The sequence below is a fragment of the Archocentrus centrarchus genome, chromosome 14 (assembly GCF_007364275.1).
Source record: "Archocentrus centrarchus isolate MPI-CPG fArcCen1 chromosome 14, fArcCen1, whole genome shotgun sequence".
NCBI lineage: Eukaryota > Metazoa > Chordata > Actinopteri > Cichliformes > Cichlidae > Archocentrus > Archocentrus centrarchus.
In genome coordinates, this window is record NC_044359.1 from 12,620,479 (window position 1) to 12,640,747 (window position 20,269).

Genomic DNA, 20,269 nt, shown 5'->3' on the forward strand with positions numbered 1-20,269 from the left:
GAAGCTGGATGTGCTGTTCCCGCTGTACAGTTCCATGCATCCTCAGCCTGCATCTGAGCAAAAACTGATGCGAGGTCCATTTGCTTCTGGCTCCTTTTACTCTTGCCAAGACAAAAGCCAGAAATGGGAAGTGGTTAATCAGAGCCAGTTTAAAGACAGCAATGAAGTGCATGTCGAGCACGTATACCTGCACTTTTAGCCATAGAACCAACACGGGGTACTTCCTACACCGCTGGTGTGAAACACGTTTCTCTTACCAGTGGTGGTACGCTGCGGTGGCAGGCTGGACCTCGCCAGTGTTGAAGCAGCTGGTGCTGGAGCAGACCGTTACCAGAGAGGTGAATGATAACGCCTCGCATGTAGAAAGGGACTCCTGAAAGAAAATACACAACTTAAGAACACGGCACGAAATTGCAACACAAAAAACCCCACTCTCAAAGCAGTTGTATCACTGGCTGAATGTGTTTGAAGTTGTTGGCGTTCAAGCTTTTTGTTCTCTGATGCGAATTCTTAGCAAGCACAAAATACAAGCAGGGTTCAGAGCTAGCATTAATGGCTAACTAGCTAAATGCATATGTATACAGTAGACAATGAGGTAATATGAAAAATTATCCAAGTGAGTCTGCCATTAACGAGACAACGTGAATGATGTGTGAAATCACAAGACCCTCACATATTCCATGGCTTCCAGCAGTGCAGTGGCTATGTCTAGCCTGCTTTAGTCGGCGCTCATATACTGTGTCCATTTGGTTAAACCACTTCCAATCCTGTTTGCTCTGCTCCAACCATTGTGATCCTTGATGGCCCACTAAGCTTTTTTTTTTTTTTTTTTTTTTTAAATAAATCCTTGACAAAAAATTGTTGCTCCCTTCAAACCTGTTCAGATGTTGCCAGGTAAGCAGAGTGTTTCATCCACATTAGTGCCATCAAAGTTTTCCATTCTCAATCACTGCAGTGGATTTTCATCATTTGAAGCAAAATCTACATTTTTAGCCCTTAAATACTTCTTAGGAATGCAGAAAATTAAAATTCATTCTCTCCTGCTGCTGCGTAGATATGTTTAGATATTGTAGCTCAAATGAGGAATTCAGACCAAAGCATTGCAGTTCTACTTTATATAGACCACAAATGATTTACATATGAAAGAATTTAAAAGCATGATATGTGTCCTTTAACACCAAGTGGATCATCGCTGACACATGGAGGCGTGGGGAAAATGTGTGCTTTGCTCAGCTGAGAATTTCAGCTGTTAGCCAGGCGTTGTGGTAGCAATCACCAGTTTGCTAGGGGGCACTGCCATTAGTGCTAACAATCATTTGCTAATGACAGAAACACCTCCCCTCAGCACAGGATGGGGTTGTGTGTGTGTGTGTGTGTGTGTGTGTCCCACTTTTTCAATAAAAGCACTGATAATGCAGCAGCAGTTTTACATGCAGTCTGTTTGCACACACAGCAAGTGCACACAGGCAGAGCTGTTATTGAGACAGTGAGCTCAGGTGGAGCGAAAGGGAACGTGTGTGGGTTTTTTTTTTTTTTTTTTTTTTTTTTTTCCTTTTTCTCTAGTGTCCAAACCAGCAGAGCTTGTTCTGTTAAAACCTTTACTGGGACACTGCTGGAGGTCCTTCATCAACAAGTGTCAACGTGAAGAACTTTGTAGCTGCTCCAGCCACTGCTGTTTGTTTTCATAGCGAAAAAGCTGCAGTAAATTTGCAGAAGTTATTACGTGCAGACGAATAAGACAAGGGTGTTTCTTATCCAATTACTTGATTAAATGATGGAATACTTGATTACTATAATAACTGATAATTGCAACTAGGGCTGCAACGATTTATCGATTAACTCGATTAAATCGATTCTAAAAATTTATCGACACATTTACTATGTCGATGCTTCGTTTAAACTCTGCAGCGCTCAGCTGTCTTGGTGTAAGCGGCGCTCCTCACTAGCATTAGCAGCATTAGTGCTGACGTTTTTTTGTGGGTTTATTGGGGGCTGGCAAACCAACATAGAACTGCATTACCGCCACCTACTGGACTGGAGTGTGAATCACTCACGTATACACAAGCACACATTCTAAAAAGCTCTCCGTCGCTGCGATGGATTTCCTTTAACACAGAGTGGATCATCGCTAGAGTTGCCACCTGTCTCGTAAAATACAGAACCCCGTATGTTACGGGACTCCGTGGAATACGGCTCCGTAACATGCCGTGTTCCATACTTTACGGGACGGGTGGCAACTGTCGCTGACATGCATTTCCACGCCTCCACTGCTCTCTGTGTGTCTGTGTGTGTTGTGCTCGCTGAGAATTTCAGCTGCTATTTTTGTCTTTACTTCAGCTGTAGCTACCAGAACTGGTTTGCTAGCGAGCGCGGGCCATTAGCACTAGCGATGGTTCGGTACCGGAAGGCCCGCCCCCCAGGACCGAGGGGCTCCTTCAAAATATTTTTTATACTTTAATCCCTTATTAGTGACTAAATATAGACCTGCAGTAGAAACGTATTTTCGAGAATGCTTGTGAATACAAAGCATTACACCATTACTCACACATGCGCCATGGCTCCCGCAGCCACTAGTTTTTCAAAACACTCATAGCAGGCAGCGGTTTTAACTGCGCAAGCGCAAAGAGGCGAAGCTGTGACGGTGAGCTCAAGTAGTGAAAAAGGAAACGTTTTTCCAGCGTCCAAAACAGCAGCTTTTTCTTTTAGTAACCACCATTAAATCTGTGAAACAGCTGGAGGTCCTTCATCAAGCACCTGATCATCAAGTGTTAAGGTGAAGAAAAGAGAACTTTGTAGCTGCTCCATTCACCGCTGTTTGTTCACATGGCGAGAAACTGCATTACGGAAGTTAAAATATGCAGATAAACTGTTAATAAAAAAAAGTATTTCTTATCCGATTACTCGATTAATCGCTGGAATAATCGATAGAATACTCAATTACTAAAATAATCGTTTTATGCAGTCCTAATTGCAACCCTACATATATGGCTGCAAATTCCCAGACTTCAGGTTTTATTGACTAGTGCTCGATCTGTTTGTTTTTTTTTTTTTTTTTTTTCCCCAGTTTAAGTTTTAAAGTGAGGTACAAAATAGAGACAACAGAATGATTAGCACAGTTAACTTGGATCTGTGTTTTGACATTTGGATTTTCAATGAGGTAGAAATAAACAATCATGGGGGGAGTTATAGGAAAAATAAATAAAACCAAAAAAGGTGCCCCCTCACTGACTTCCCTCATCAAACTCAGACCCTTGTCCTGAAGGTCTAGTCAGAATTGACCTTCTTGGTTGTCTTGCAGACCTTTGCAGATGTCCTTGTCTGTGGTGCCATTGTTCTGTTTGCATTTGTACAGCAATTTATAGCAACCTGTAGCAATTGACTGAATTCATATTGATTGCTCAGCCAACCTAATGTACAAAGAAGCCATTTATACAAGAATGATCCAGTAGAAACTGTATTGTGTTTTTGTCCGAAAGTAACGCTTCCAAATGCAAACGTTTTCCCATACTGGCTTCTCTTCATTGGCTCCCTGTTAAATCGAGAATAGAATTTAAAAACCTTCTCCTCACATACAATATCTTGAATAATCAGGCCCCATATTATCTCAAAGACCTCATAGTACCATATCACCTCAATAGAGCACTTCGCTCTCAGACTGCTGGCTTACTTGTGGTTCCTAGGATACTTAAGAGTAGAATGGGAGGCAGAGCCTTCAGCTTTCAGGCGCCTCTTCTGTGGAACCAGCTTCCAGCTTGGATTCGGGAGACAGACACCCTCTCTATTTTTAAGATTAGGCTTAAAACTTTCCTTTATGATAAAGCTTATAGTTTAAGGCTGGATCAGGTGACCCTGAACCATCCCTTAGTTATGCTGCTATAGGCCTAGTCTGCTGGGGGGTTCACATAATGCACTGTTTCTTCTCATTCACCTTATTTACTTTGTTTATACTCCACTCTGCATTTAATCATTATTGTTATTAATCTCTGGCTCTCTTCCACAGCATGTCCTTTTTTTTTTTTTTTTTTTTTTTTTTTTTTCTTTTTTTTTTTTCTCCCCCCCTGCTCTAGCAGTTTAATCTGCAAGTGCCTCAACTGTGCGTGTACTGTGCTGGTCCAAAACGTGATGGCAGTGGTCTGCTGAGAGTCCCATATGGAGTTTGAGTATGATAGTGAGACAGAAGCGTCTTGTTGTGGATGATAAAATGTGCAGAAAACTTTTCAAGTGGCAAAAAACACCAACATAAAAGTCCACCTGAGAACCGCGCACAAGGCAGCTACGGAAACCCAGAGAGGGGAAGTTCTAGCCGGCAGCGCGCATCTAAAACACTGGCACACATAATCCAGCTATACAAGCATGAATGCAAACATAAATGCAAGGTTGTGTACATTGGCCCACAAAGACCCAGCTCAAGTCTAATGTTGTGATGTTACAACACATGTAGGTGTTTAATCTACTGCACTGACACTGAACTGTAGTGTAGAGTTTTTCTTTGTTTCTTCCTGTTGATGTTCATGTGACCTTTAATATTACACACATTTAGCAAGTAATTCTATTGTCTTGTGAACAGCTGGTTGTTGAATACAATTTTGTAATGTATCTTTCGAGTGTGGGTTTTTTTTTTTTTTTTTAAAACACACAATAGTCACTCTTGCACCTGGCAAACTATGAAAAAACTAATACTAAAACTAAGCATTAAACCAAAAATAAAAATGAGCAAAACTGCTCTGAAAACTAACCGAATTAGAGGGGGGAAAGTAAAAGGGAACTAAAACTAAAGTATAATGTAAAATCCCAAACTATGATAACCCTGGTTGAGTCTGACACATTTGCTTTGCCAAGAGGATCTTTTACCTTGATCGTTTCATTCGTTTCTTGATTGATCAAAAAAGAGTATCTCAAAATTTTTAGGATGGCATTTGATATGTCCCCCAGACATATCATGAAGTATAGCAACTTTAACTTAGTCATTTAAAAAGACACCACCCCCAATCCCAGGATGTGGGTACTCGCTGGATGTTTTGGCATGGTGTTTGACTCGCTCTTGGGGATTGTGGTTCAGGGTGCTTGGGCCTCTTTGGTGCGGGGCTCTGAGGGTCAGGCAGTTCTTGGGCACATGGGGCCCCATCCTTGGCTTGGCCGACTTCTAGTTGGGTCTGCTGCCTGTTGCCTCTGGTTCCTTTGGGGGGGTGGGGGGGGCTACAGGCGACCCGGGTCTCCTTGATCTTTCTCTGTATGTGGGGTGGTGGTGCATTTCATGACAAACACATACACAAAGTTCACAGATGCACTCAATATAGTAAGATTGTATAATTGTGCATCCACTATTAATTTTTTCATTAAATGCAACAATTGGTGACCCATTGTCTTACTTGTGCTTCCCCCACCCTTTTTGCCCCCCCCCCCCCCGCTCTGCCAGCTGGCTTTTTATTTTTTTTTACATTTCAAGAGATAACAGTTGAGTTTCACTCAGTAACTAAAGGTCACTTTCTCCTACTGAAAATGCTACATCCAGATAAATAATCAATTTCTTAATAGGCTATATAGCACAGGCGCTTAAGGTGGTGGTAATTAAAGCTTTACTTGACCCAGCTGTCATAGCTAATTTTTTTTTTTTTTTTTTTAAGTCACCTTTGGGCGTTTGCCAGAGCAAAAACATTATTTGATATTAAGGATTCTCCCATCTACCTTGACACTTCGTTAAAGCATGAAAATCCCTACCAGCTCATTAGTTATGCTCACTACCATGTTACCACATTGTGACCTTAAAGGCAGGTCACCTTGGTGCCTAATCCTTTAATCAAGACCAGATGGAAGGAATATTCAGAGGCATTTAAATTAAGCTTTTTTTTAAAGTTCTTTATTCCAACACAATTATTGCAGCATGAAACCATTAAAGTTGCTTTTTGATAATTATATTAAACAAAAACACAACATTGGTCCAGACTATTAGACTGTTTATTTTCATGGTTTAAAAATCTCAATTTATGAATTGATCCAAACATTAGGTCCATTAACAGTCTCTCACAACTCAAAACTAGGCCAGTAGTAGAGTAGTAGACAACCTTTATTGTCATTCATTATACACCCAAATGTATGCAGAACGAAATTTCGTTGCATTTAGCTCGTACAGAGATTAAAAAAAAAATAAATAAATAAAAAAAAAAAAAAAAAAAAAAAATATACCAGCATAATTTTAAAAGTTTTACATAATATGATAGATGGCATCGCTAAATAAACACAAAGTATGTAAATATCTAAAAATGTAAAGATTTAGCACCAGGAATATTAAATATAGGTTTATAGGATAAATACATAAATACACAATATAAATAACAGCATGGATAAGTATAAATAAGTGGCTAGTGGGGGAAAAAAAAACAAACAAAAAAAAAACTTGTTCTTATAGGAGAGGTAGATAAACAAGCACAGATGGCATAAGGCTCAATCATCCTTGAAAATGTCCTTTACTGTATGTTGTGAGTTCAGCAGTCTAATGACATGGGGGAAAAAACTGTTACAGAACCTGGTGGTCCTGCACCGAATACTCCTGAATCTTTTACCAGAAGCCAGCAGGGAAAACAGTCCACAGTGAGGATGCGAGGGGTCACTGATGATGTTGTGTGCTCGGGATAAGCAGCGCACTGTTGCGAGGTCTTGAATGGAGGAAAGAGAAGACCCGATGATTTTCTCCGCTGTCCTCACCACTCTCCTCACATTCTTCCAGTCGGAGGCACTGCAGCCTCCACACCACACAGAGATGCAGCTCGTCAAAATGCTCTCTATGGTGCTCCTGTAAAATGTAATGAGGATGGGTGGGGGCAGGTGGACTCTCCTCATTTTCCGCAGGAAGTACAGACGCTGCTGTGCCCTCTTGACCAGTGACATGATGTTTACAGACCAGGTGAGGTTGTCTGTGATATGCACCCCCAGGAACTTTACGCTGTTGACCACCTCCACAGACTTGGTGTTAATACAAAGTGGAGCATGTCTGGGTTGATTCTTTCTGAAGTCGATAATAATCTCTTTTGTTTTATCCACATTCAGAATCAAGTTGTTGGCACTACACCAACCCGCCAACAGCTCGACTTCCTCTCTATATGCCAGATCATTGTCATCCTTGATGAAGCCCACCACTGTAGTGTCGTCTGCGTACTTGACGATGTAGTTGGTGGCAGACTTAGGGACACAGTCGTGAGTCATCAAGGTGAACAGCAGGGGGCTCAGTACACATCCTTGAGGGGATCCTGTGCTGAGGGTAATGACATTGGAGATGTTCTGTCCAATTCTTACTGACTGTGGTCGTTCAGTGAGGAAGTCCAGCAGCCAGTTCCGCAGAGGGGTGCTGAAGCCCAGGGATTCCAGTTTGTTCACCAGATGCTGTGGAATTATGGTGTTGAACGCCGAGCTGAAATCCAAGAACAGCATCCTCACATGAGTGTTTTTCTCCTCCAGATGTGCAAGGCTCAGGTGAAGAGCAGAGGAGATGGCATCCTCAGTGGAGCGGTTTGGCCGGTAGGCAAACTGGAAGGGATCAAATGTGGTGGGCAGTCTGGAGATGATGTGCTCCCTAACCAACCTCTCAAAGCACTTCATCATGATTGGAGTTAGTGCAACAGGCCGGTAGTCGTTTAGAGATGAGATATGAGGTTTTTTTGGCACTGGGATGATGATGGCGGACTTAAAACATGACGGGACTTTGGCTAGATCCAGTGAGGTGTTAAAAATGTCTGTTAGAACATAAGCCAACTGGTCTGCACATTCCCTGAGGACCCGACCCGGTATGTTGTCGGGGCCAGGGGCCTTCCGTGTGTTGACTCTCCTCAGAGTCCTCCGCACATCAGCGATGTCAAGACAAAGTACCTCCTCCTCCTGATGGGGGACAGCTCTTACTGCTGGGGTGTTATTTAGTTCCTCAAATCTCCCAAAAAAGTTGTTTAGTCCATTTAAAAAGTCCACATCATCATCACACACAGAAGGAGCCACCTTATAATTTGTAATGGTCCGTATGCCATGCCACATGTCCTTGGTGTTAGAGGAGTTGAGAAAAAAATCATGAATTTTCTTCCCATGAGCCCGCTTTGCTAATCTAATAGCACGATTTAAATTGGCTCTCGCTGTTCTCAATGCATTCTCATCACCAGACTTGAAGGCTGAGTTTCTGGCTTTGAGCACTTTGCATACTTCATTGGTCATCCATGGTTTTTGATTGGCACGGGTGGTGATGGTCTTTGTGACGCTGACGTCCTCCATGCATTTGTTTATATATGCTGACACAGTCATGGCATACTCATCCATGTTGATGTGGTCACTGTAAGTGGCAGCTTTCTTGAACATATCCCATTCAGTGCATTCAAAACAGTCTTGTAATGCCTCCATAGCCCCCTCAGGCCACACCCTCACCTGCCTCACTGTAGGTTTTTCTCTGATCAGCAGGGGCTTATATGCAGGAATTAGCAAAACAGATAAATGGTCTGAAGAGCCAAGGTGGGGGCGGGGGGCTGCCTTGAATGCACCCTTCATGTTGGTGTAGGCCAAGTCTAAAGTGTTCATACCTCTGGTTGCACAGTCCACATGTTGATGGAAGTTTGGAAGAACTGTCTTCATATTAGCCTGGTTAAAATCCCCGGCAACAATGAAAAAGCCTTCAGGGTGGGCTGATTGCAACTCACTGATGGTACGGTAGAGAACACTCATAGCTTCCTTTGTATTAGAACTAGGAGGCACATAAACAGCAGTGATGGAAACTAGAGTAATCTCCCTAGGCAGATAGAATGGTCTGCAGATTACAGTCATCAACTCAATGTCCGGTGAACAATGGCTTGAGACAAACTTAGCGTTCCTGCACCAGTTGTTATTCATGTATATACACAGACCTCCGCCTCGGGATTTTCCACTGGAAGTGCAGCTCCTATCAGCACGGAATATGGTTAGCCCCTCGATGTTTACAGCATTATCCGGGATTGATGGGTTAAGCCATGTCTCTGTCAAAATTATTACGCAGCAGCTTCCCATCTCTCGCTTAGTAGATAATTCCAGCTGCAGATGATCCATTTTGTTCTCCAGAGAGCGAACGTTGGAGAGAAAGGAAGCGGCGTTCTGTAAGGGTTTGCTTTTAGCTTAGCTGTTAGCCCTGCTCGACAACCGCGCTTCCGCTTACGGTCACAACGCCTCCGCCTACTCATCTGTCGGCTGGTTCTGCTGGTCGAGTCCACTGCTCCATAGGCCCCTGGGTCTTTTCGTAGCACTCCGAAGCTGCGCAGCCACTTCTTAGTAGTCCTGGTAACGGAGCCAAAGTCGCTAAAAATACGTAATTTCAACAGATGTTGTCGATCATACACTAACACCCTATTTTTTTTAACTGATTCTAAAATCCTATGTGGCATATTTTAATTAAAAAAAAAAAAAAAAAAAAATTCGTTCCTATCGCGAGCTCATCCAGCCGCAGCCGCACAGGGCGCCGCCATGAAAGAAATAAAGTAAACGTGTGGAAGGGAAATCAAAAAGATCCTCTCCTCAGACAGCCGGATATAATGGAGGGAAGGGCGGTATTTAATCCAAGTCCAGTATGACTACTTCTCATCAGTTTTCTGTAATGGACTCTGGATTTTGAGGAGTTTGCAGTTCAGTTGATGCTGTTGCTGCTCCATGATGAGATGGTGCTTATCAAACAAGAAATCCTGCTGACCTGAAGAGGGAGAGAGAAGCAAGCTGGTTAGGTCTAAAGCGATTCACAGGAACCTGCAAAGATTGCTGTACTAACAGTTTTTTGCATGAAGGGCAAACTAATGGTTCACCTTGATATTTGATCATCGCGAACCATTAGGTTCTGTGGAGATCCTCAAATGGACCACTTTCAGTTTCCACTGTTGTGGAGCCAGTACTGGAGGTCAATGCACCAGTCTGGGATGTGCCTGAGAGTCAAATAAAATGGGTACAAGAGAACGGAATGAGACCAGTCTATCAGCTGAACATGTGGGACATCCACCTTAGTCTTCAGGAACTTTGAGTCCATTGAACAAAGTAATAAGTGTTTATGTTCCCAGAAAAACTTGATGGCCACCTACAAAAAAAAAAAAAAAAAAAAAAAAAAAACCCAATAACAAAACAGTGTTAGTGCTTCAGTACTATACAGATTCTCTAAAATCACTTTACCAGTACATAGCTGCTTTTTGATATGCAGTGAAATGGGCTATATCTGATTTGCAGGACATTTTCATGTAGCTCAGATCCAAATATCTGTTGTGACAAATACTGTAGATTCAGTTTACACATCACTTTAACTGAAAACCAAAATAACTTTGTAAAATAATCAAGGTGAAGGAAGTGTGTGAGTTGGATACTATTTCAGTTTGAGCCATGGGTGGTGACGGAGCTGCTCCAGGGTGGGACGTTGCTCAGGAACTTTCTTCAGACAAGTTCTCAAGAAGTTCTGGCAACCTGTAGAATAGGAGGACAGATGGTGAGGTCAGCAGTCAGTCTAAAGGGGTGAACTACAGCAGATCTATCAGTTTTGTCTGATTCTTACTTTTTGAGAGCCTCTTGCTGATCTTCAGGTTGTTGCCGAGGAACTCTCGGGTGTCAAACTGTTGTTGGAGGCTTTCATAAAGGAGCACTCCCAACTGCCACACTGTGGTAGGACCAGCACTGTAGCTGCTACAGCTGTACCACTCTGGAGGAGCATGAGCAGCTGTGCCTGCAAAATACAATGAGACATGAAGGAAAAGAGGGAGGTGACTTGGTAAGCAATTAAGAGGGTGAAGCAGGACATTGTACCGTGGAAGACGTTGAAAAGCGATCCTTCCTTCACAAAACAGCTCAGGCCAAAGTCAATCAGCCAGACGTGTGGAACATCTGAGTCGGCCTCTATTAGGACATTTTCCACTTTGATGTCACGGTGAAAGATGTCCTTTTTCTCCAACTCCAATGCTCCACTGACCAGCTGTTTCAGTATGATCTGAAAGAGGGGGGAAAAAAAAAAAAAACAAGAAGACTTGAGGTGAGGACTACACTGGCCTTCCCTCACAATGCAGTGTTCCCATGGCACTGCATCTGTTGTCATAATGAATCGTCATGCCCAAAAACAAGAACAGGGCATACATTTAAAATTTTAGGATGAGATTTTTATATAAAATCTGTGTAGCATCTTAAGCATAGCTGAATTTTTTTTCCTCTCTTCAGAGGCTCTCAAAGGTAGTAACAATTACAGGCCATTTAGTACCTGCAGTGGAAAAGGCTTAAAAAACCCTTGAGGATCTTACCTTTGCTGTGTCCTCCTCTAAGGAACCTCCACTGATCTCAATGTAATTGAAGAGGTCCTCTGCAGGGATTGGCCTCTCCAGCACCAGAACTTGTTCCTGCTGCAGATCATACCAATCCAGCAAGGATACAGATGTTGAGTTCTCCACCACTCCAGTTTTCCCATCCTGGAGCTCCAGCATAATGGCCACCTCCAAAGAAAGCCGCTTCCCATTCTCTTCATTCTGTAACAAGCAAAAAAAAAAAAAAAAAAAAAAAAAAGGGAGAAGTTTTACAGAAGCCAAAATTCATGAATCAACCATTCAGTTAGGAGGCCAGTGACGAATCAAAGTAATAACTGGTGTTGCTCACTTACCTTGTGTTCCCAGAAAACCTTGTCTTTTGGGATGTGTTTGATGGCCACCTACAAGAAAAGTGACTTTAGTACTTCAGGATATTAGTCTGTCTTGTTTATGACAACACGTGTGTGTGTGTGTGTGTGTGTGTGTGTGAGTGTGAGAGAGAGAGAGAGAGAGAACGACAGACAATACTTACTGGTAAATTATCTGCTTTCCGGTAGCCAGCAAACACAGAGCCAAAACCTCCTTCACCTAGCTGATTTTCCTGAATATATCTGGCCTCAAATTCAGCTGTATGGATACAAACAGGAACACATTTAGTTTAACATGTGAGCACAAGGTGACGTCTAAAATGAAGCCTTTAACATAAGACGAATGCTACATGAACCACTTTTAAAAATATATATTGGAATTATTAGAACCTACCTCTGCTGGTGTCCACTGAAGATGAGGCTGACTCCCTCTCCTTCAGGCTCAAAGGCCTCCCCTCCACTTGGCTTGAAGGCTCCCCACTGACTCTCCTCCTTGCCAGGGACTCAGAGACTCGTACCCTCTTCCTGGAGGTCTGATCAGAACTGGCCTTCCTTTTTGCTGTCTTGCAGAGCTCAAATGCAGTGTCCTGTGGTGCCATTGTGCTGCTTGCTGGATATCTGAAGGAAAAATGAGGAGGAACCTCAATTTATAGTGACCTGCACCCATTGACTGTATTGCTATTGATTGCTCACCCTACCTGATGAGTCAGGTGGGTCGTTAACATAAGTGACTGCAGGTTTCTGTTCACGCCTATCTTGATCATTTGCAGGGATTAGAGCAGGGTGGGGGGTTCAGCTTCTGTGCAGTGCCCTTTGATAATCATGATGGTGATTGAACTTAAAAGTTTCAGGTTAGTTTGTTCTTTTTACCAGTTACTTAATTGATGTACCTGTTAAAAGGCCCTTCAGGGCCCCTATAGTGATAAGATTTTTTTTTTTTTTTTTTTTTTTTTTTAATCCATCCATCAAAGCATTTGATTTTCATTGTGATTTGTTGAGGAGAAAACAATGTATCAGTAATTTTCAACTGATGTCTGAAATAGCCCCTTAATTTTGAGCTATATATACATTTTACTTTTTGTGGCTGAATCAGAACTGAGTTCCAGATGTTTAACTTCCAATGGAAGTCCTCAAGCTCGCACGAGTCATGTGATGCAGATGGCTGTTATAAGAAACGGTGTGAACGAGGTGTGAATGGGTGACCATAAACTGTTTAGGGATAATGAGACCTGCATTGCCAGGTGGCTGTAAGTGGTTTCACTTGAATATTTGTATCTCCATTAGCTGCTTCCTTGGGTCCACAAACACAATCAGTACATTATATTGCAGTCACCAGTGCACAATGAGGCAATTAAATCAATGTAGTAAAATCCAAGATAATGAAAGAGGACAATACAGTGAAACTAATGATAATCACATCCAATTACCCAGTCTTTATTAGAGTTAACTGTTGAGCACACAGGCCAGAAAGTGCTGCTCTGAACTGAAAAGAAACTGAAGGATTGGTGCATTTTATGCATGAAGGCAAATTATTCCATGTTTCCATTTCTGTGTAATAACAGTTTGAGTTACATAAAACTGTGTAAATATAAAAATGGTAATCTTTTGATCTGTGCCTATTAAAGTTGTTGCTACTACTGAGTTAATGGGACAGAGCTTCAAGATTTGCAAAATTTTCTCATAAAACGGTGCCTAAAAAGTACCCCCCCACACACACAGTCTTTTATTTTATTTTTTTTAAACACATCTTTTCTAGCCAAAAAAGGACACATTGAATGCACTTCCATCCAAATTTTTGAGGACAACATTCAATAATGTACAATCTGTAAAATGTGACACACTGGATGGCTTGTCAGTGCCAAATATACTGAATCAATATTTGATCCAGGCTGTTTTAGTCCTGCTGTTTGATAAATGCTAAAGGCTCTTGTGACAGTGAAACATTTTTGTTGATATGAAACTAGTTTTTCCAATAACTAACACACACACACACACACACACACACACACACACACACACACACACACACACACACACACACACACACACACACACACAGCTTCTACAGTGGCTTTTGTGAACAACATGTACTCAGTTCCAGCAGAGCCTGAATGAGTGATTGTGTCCTCCGTCCTGCCCAGAGACACAAATCATGCTGCTTGTCTGGGAGGAAAACAAAGCTTGAGACCCAAGATGAAGGAAGAGAACGACGCTCCCTTGAAAAACAAAATTTACCAGATTTTACTGCTTGTGTGTTTCGGTCTCTGCAATTCAGGTATGTCACTTGCTGTTTTATAAGGTTGCCAGTATAGTAAATAGCTTTGCCTGACAGCAGTGCAGTGAGTCTGAACTATTTTGTAGTTCAGGATCATTTTCATGCACAGGACTGTGTAGCTGAAGTTTGTTTGCAGAGACCTTGATATTTGCAAATCTTCAAACTGGGATTTGGAAATGGCCCTTTGCTCCTTTTCAAACTGGTGTGTTATCTCTGCGACAGACTGACTGGTTTAGGGTGTACCCTACCTCTCGCCCTATAGCAGCTGCGATGGGCTCCAGCCCCCGATCACCCTGAACTGGATAAAGACAGATCCTTTTGAAACATGATTTCTAATTTCCTCATCACCAACTTATTAAATGAATAAAGATGGTTCTGGTAGAGTTTGCAAATGAACACATTTTCAGAATAACTGATTCTGGGGGCAGATTTGATTTTTATCAGTTGCATACTTTCGTCATCTAATTGGAAATGGATTAAATATTTGGAAAGAATATGGCATGACTGCAAATTTCAGATAATTTGGGTAATGTTTTGCATATTTTACTGTTACAAAAGTATCACTTCTGAAAACATATATTTAAATTTGATTACATGAGCCTCTGGGGGTGTTTTTACACTCCTGTCCCCACTTATTCTGAGTAATAAGGGTCTACAGACCAGAGCCAGTGTTGTCAGATGTTTTCAGCTATGGTTGGGTGTCACCACTGTCCTGCCATTGTTGTGGCTTGCAGCAGAGTCACTGAGCTGCTCTGTTTCTGCAGAGCTAGCGTGGTGTCTGGATTGCTCCCATCGCTCTTTTCATGAACTGCCAAGAAGGAAATTTCAATAAACAATTCCCACTTTTGTTGGTTCATGCTGGCTCATCCCAAAGACTAAAAGCCATCACCATGGTAATGTAGATCTGTCATGCAAAGGCCTCAGTGATGGGGTGCAACGTCTGCTTGAGGCATTTTCCACAATGATATGGTTCTTCTAACCCCTGTATCAGTTATAGAAGCTAAAACACTGATATGCATTGTGATCATAAAGCTATGCTAACAGGTTTTCATATAAAATTCTTTAACTGGAATCATCCAATCTGCTCACTGGCAACAAAGTAGGTGGTCAATTCTATGCAGCAAGGCAGAATACTTAAATATGGATATGTAGCTCTATGAAGCTTTCCAAATACAAATAAAAAAATTTTTTGTCAGACTCAGGCTAAAGTATCCGTTAATGTAACATCAGTATTTTTTTTTTTTTATTTATTTTTTCTCGGTTGTCTCAAAATGTGCAGGTTTCCCAAACTGTCCAGAGTCAGCGCTGCCTCTTATACTTCTGGTTTTAAGTAGCTGAACAGTACATACAGTTTGCAGAGTGATTTTACACAAGCGTTGCTGAGAGAGTTTAGATAACACTGTCTGATCCATAGATAAAATGTAAGCTTGCTTATTCTATAATTTATTTGCATGGCCTCCCTATTCATGTGTGAGGATTTTCTACAAGGGGAAAAACATGTTAGGCTCATGCATCTGACCTCAGGACATTCCTTATTTCGAGAGTATCACTTCCTGGTTAAAGAAGGCTTAACTAAAGGTGCTATATTTAGTTTTAACCAGAGACCAGTTGGACTAAAGGGGAGAAAACAAAGAATAGCATAAAGAGAAAAGGGGGGAGATGACGTGTTGAAACAAAACAGTTGATACTTCCACTGATGCATTTGAAAAGCATTCACAGTTCAAAGTTTCTCACATCTAACTGACTGGCCCATCAAATCAGTTATGTAATCTCCAGTCTTTGGGGTGGGGGTGGGGACATTTTGATTACCACAGAAAACTACAGGACCAGTAACCGCTGTGGCTCTTCCTACTAAAACTGTTACTGCTTCTCAGTTTTTCCTATTGGGGGAAATAAAACAAAAAACCTGAACTAATTATGTCACAGTATTATTTCTTTTCACTGTTGAGGGGGGGGGGTTAGAATTAGAAAAGGGCAGAACACAGGTATGGGTAGAAAGGTTTAACATGTATAATGTGCAGTCACAATCTGTTCTGTTATGACTTCTTGATGATGATGCAGAGTTGCCCAAATAAACGACTGACAAAGAGCCTGAATGTTCAAAATCTATTCTTTCAAGCAAATGAGTTCAAACGGATGAGGACGCTCTCAGTTTGGAAAATATTTAAAGTATAAGCGTCTACCTAGGTAGGATAAAATCAGGTAACCTGTTGCAACATTTCTGTACTCAGTTACCAGTTTAAATACAGTTAGCTAAAAATGGTGCAATTTAATAAAGCACTAAATCCTGTTTTTATGAATAAAAATGTTTTGTTGAAAATCTTTCAGAGATTCTGATTCAGCTCTGATCATTCTGTATTAAGAGGATTGGTGTAGAAGTGCATGATGCTTGCAACTTAAAGCCTTTTTTTTTTCCCCTCCCATTTTTGATGCCAGTGTAGTTGCTGTGTAGTGTATCAGAAATATTTCATGGGAAAAAAATCTGGCAACCCAAAATCCAGTCACAAGAGCAGCTTAAAACTCTGCAGCATCAGTTAACTTTTGCTGTTTGTTTAACATGGAAAAGAAACTGTTCTGGGACCTGTCTTTTCTGTTTTTGTGCAGGTGGAGTGCTGGCAGTGAATATGACTATCCCAAACACTCTCATTAGAGGTAAATTAGGAGGGGAGGCCCTTTTGTCTGTTCGCTATGAAAGTTTCAGCCAAGACCGGCCAGTTATCAAGTGGGAACTTAAGAGGGAAAAATCTGTCACTGTTGTCCAGTCAGTTGGAACGGACATCATTGGGAATCTGAGGCCTGAGTATCGTGATCGTATCCTGGTATTTGAAAATGGGACTCTGCTTCTCCACAACCTCAGGTTCACTGATGATGGAACTTATGATGTAGAGATCTCCATCACAGATGATACCTTTCCAGGAGAGGGCAGCATCACACTCACTGTGGATGGTAAGAGGACAATTCTGTACATCTGTAACGGTGTAGAAACATTTTAACTCTTGTTGCAGAAAGCAACGCTAACTCCTGTGAGATGGACAGACCTGCTTAATGTCTGAGGACATGACTTTCTGAAACTGTTTTTTATTTTTTCTCTTTGCCTGATTAGGCCACTGTTCAGGATGTAGGTGGCTGATGATATGCCGGGAATCTCATGACATCACTATACTCCATGAATCATTTGGCTGTGCTGGTATGTCAGCTGTTAGCAGATAGGGCAGATAGAAATAAATGTTTCTGAAAGATACAGGAACAGCACAAGATCTAAATCAAACTTTAAATAGAATCATTTTGTGACACAGCAGTAAATTTTATTTTCAGCTTTCCTCTTCTTTTTAGGCTTTGTTGAAACACTGTTTTTGTCACAGCAGTTTGAACTGGCATGAGCAGCTTGTGCTATTTTGTGGGTTGAATTTAGATGGATTGCAACCCACAAATGTTTGTAGAAGCAGTCTGCATACACAATCATAACAAACTGTCTGTCAGTGTGGTTGAATGAGAAGTCAACCACACTGACTGTATGCACATCAAATAAGTGTCCTGAGGTGCTTTGGCAATGTCTGTGGAGTGGCGAGAATTATCTGATGACCACTAACCTTTCAAGCAGGAATTTATCTGATTACCAAGTTTCACACATGACCATATAAGTGGAAAGTATTTATGATGCCATGTGTGCTTCTTGTAAAATGGCATCAGTGCTGCCCACAGAGGAGCCTGAGTGAGGATCACCTGTTCCCCAGAGAGCAGCAGAATGGAGCAACAATGTTCCACAGGAACCAGGAGGAGACGTTTTCTTCCCACTCTGATGCTGAGAAAGCAGTTCCCTACCAAATGGTGCCATCATAATTTTCACACTGGAGAATTACTTTGACTTGACATGTTTAATTCTCTCAACTATACTCTACAATCCATATAGGTTTGTTACCAGTGGTGACAAGCTGAACTGTGAAGTGATATGAAGTATTTGCAGGCAGGCCCCATGGCAAATTGATTCCATGTAAAGGGAAAGAAAACAGTGTTTTACTTTATATCTAATGTAGAAAAACGCACTGATGGCATCATTTATTTCAAAAATTCCTTCAAGGTTTCTAGCACGTGTGAAAACTGCTGCAAACAAGGTCAGCATGTTTTTGTTTTGTCTAAATATCCCAAACTATTGTATCTACTTTCTCCTGCATGCAGAACCTATATCCAGGCCTTATATCCACATGGAGTCTTCATCAGTGCTGGAGCTTAGTGAAAACGTTGTCCTCAACTGCTCCCATGACAATGGAACCAGGACTACATACAGGTGGTTCAAAGGTGGAAAGCTCCTGACCAACGAGACGAGGTTCGTGCTTTCCCCTGATCAGAAGCTTTTGACCATCAAACGGGTGGTCATGGCAGATGATGATATCTACAGCTGCACAGTGGAGAATCCAGTGGGAAATGTGACAAGTCTGCCAATTAGACTGACGGTGTACAGTAAGTAATGCTGCCTTGGTTGATGATTGAAAGGGTTAAAATATCACGGTGGGAATAGAGGCATGGGCAGCAGATTTAGGCTAAATTCAGTTTTATTTTTATGTCTGCAGTTCATAAGTTGTCACAAGGACTTTAAGTAACTGCGCAATTTAAAGGTCAAGATTTTGACTTTGCTGTTAGAAACCCTCAAACAGGAACCTAGGTGTGTGTGAGGATACTCAGGGTCATACCATTAGCTCTACTTGCAGATTTTAATCTTATGTTATCTTGTTGTGTTCATTTACTGTAATCTTGTACATCCTAACCAGAAAGAAGTTCCCTTTATATCATCCTTTCCACTGGAGGCATCTTCCTTTTGATCACCTTGGTGACAATATGTGCCTGCTGGACACCGTCTAAAAAGTAAGACTTGCTATTAGATCTTTAAATTCAATTTCAAATATCACAAATGTTTTTTAAGGCTGTCCTGGAGGGCAATTAAACGAAAATATTTTGTCAACACAGGTCCAGACAGCCCCCTAGAAAGCCGCTATCCAGGTTTTATGACACCCCTTGCCACACACCGATCAATCACACAGGTAAAATAAAACTGACCAGATTTGAAATATGAGAGGAATATAAATTCATGTAAAATTTTTATTAATGTTTTTACTTCATCACAGATTATGTGCTTCCAAAAGTACCAGAGCATAATGGGATAAATGCAGTAACTTCACTTTATATCCTCCAGCATAAGGTACCTCTTTTCATCACTAGTCAATTTTATTACATTCTTTGAGTCATGAATGACATCAAGACTTAAAATCTGAAGGAATTACAGGATTGCATAACTAATTTAATCTTCCATTGCTTTCTTTTTAGTCATACCACACAAGTCTTATGTTCTTTGCTGCCATGCTGTTGCATCAAACTACTACAACTGCATTTGAGCCTTCGTTAGCTTTCTGGATAATAAGGCATACATTTACAAATGTCAAGGCTAGCCACTTAAATGGCTGCATATGCACACAGACCAGCATCAAGCTTCTGATTAAAACTATGCATAAACTGTCATGGCACTCAAACAGTCAGCTCAGTAAACTTCCTATTAGGGAACATGGGATCATCTTCTACACAATCTAAAAACATTTTAATAAATGCAACATGTGAGAATGAAGTCGGGCTCATGCCATTGTATTTTACAGGATCCTTCCACAGATGACTCCTCCAGCAACAACACTGGATCTCCATCTGAGCTCAATAACCCACCATGCTACACCACTTCCCCCAAATATACCGGCCCTCTTCCAGCTGGATCCCCTGCTCGTATCTCCCGTAAGCATACCTGACAGCCCATCGGTTTAAACTGTCCACAATACAACAAAAAGAAGGTTGTGCCACCCCACCATGGACTCCTCTGTACTCAGGATACCCTGTACATCCTGGAGTTTGTTGTAAAATCAAGAAAATGTTGCAACTTAAATAAGTTTTTAGTAGCACAGTCAGCAGTAAAATGTGGGGAGAGTTTGACATTGGAGTCAAAACGCTTTTTAGTTTTTGTAAAATTTTGAATCTTTATTTGGTTTGTGACTCATCACCATCATACTCATTGTGGTAAAGAGAATGGGATTTCTACTGTTATCTGTCATGACATTTTCTGTACTATACAATAAACCCAGAAATTACTTTGTGGAATAATGCAAATGAGTATTTTTATTTTAATAGATGACTTAATTGTATTATGTATAGAGTCAACCATGTTGGGGTAGGATGAGGCCATGTATTTGAGTTTTATAAATGTTACAATAAAACATGAAATTATCTAAATTTTTTTTTTTTTTTTTTAATTTTTTGGTAGTATTTGTGAAGGATTTACTTAATTATAAGTTTAGTGGATTAGCTACTGGCTATCCTCTAGTTTGCCTGTGTGA

The 20,269-nt window shown here is 41.2% G+C and overlaps 1 protein-coding gene across 1 annotated transcript; it reads left to right on the plus strand.

Moving 5' to 3' along the window:
• Positions 1-13,734: 13,734 nt before the first annotated feature.
• Positions 13,735-20,260, plus strand: LOC115792543 (hepatocyte cell adhesion molecule-like). The gene is made up of 7 exons (XM_030747122.1): positions 13,735-13,901; positions 16,506-16,847; positions 18,078-18,359; positions 18,668-18,761; positions 18,864-18,937; positions 19,022-19,095; positions 19,544-20,260. Exons 1-7 carry the CDS (start codon positions 13,820-13,822, stop codon positions 19,685-19,687), a joined length of 1,092 nt encoding a protein of 363 aa, XP_030602982.1. The 5' UTR covers positions 13,735-13,819; the 3' UTR covers positions 19,688-20,260.
• Positions 20,261-20,269: the final 9 nt, after the last annotated feature.

Excerpts from the sequence above, each read along its gene's own strand:
- LOC115792543 (XM_030747122.1), top strand. The coding sequence starts at position 13,820 with ATGAAGGAAGAGAACGACGCTCCCTTGAAAAACAAAATTTACCAGATT. Across the intron at positions 13,902-16,505 it reads TTTCGGTCTCTGCAATTCAG|GTGGAGTGCTGGCAGTGAAT; the intron begins GTATGTCACTTG and ends GTTTTTGTGCAG. Across the intron at positions 19,096-19,543 it reads TTTATATCCTCCAGCATAAG|GATCCTTCCACAGATGACTC; the intron begins GTACCTCTTTTC and ends TGTATTTTACAG.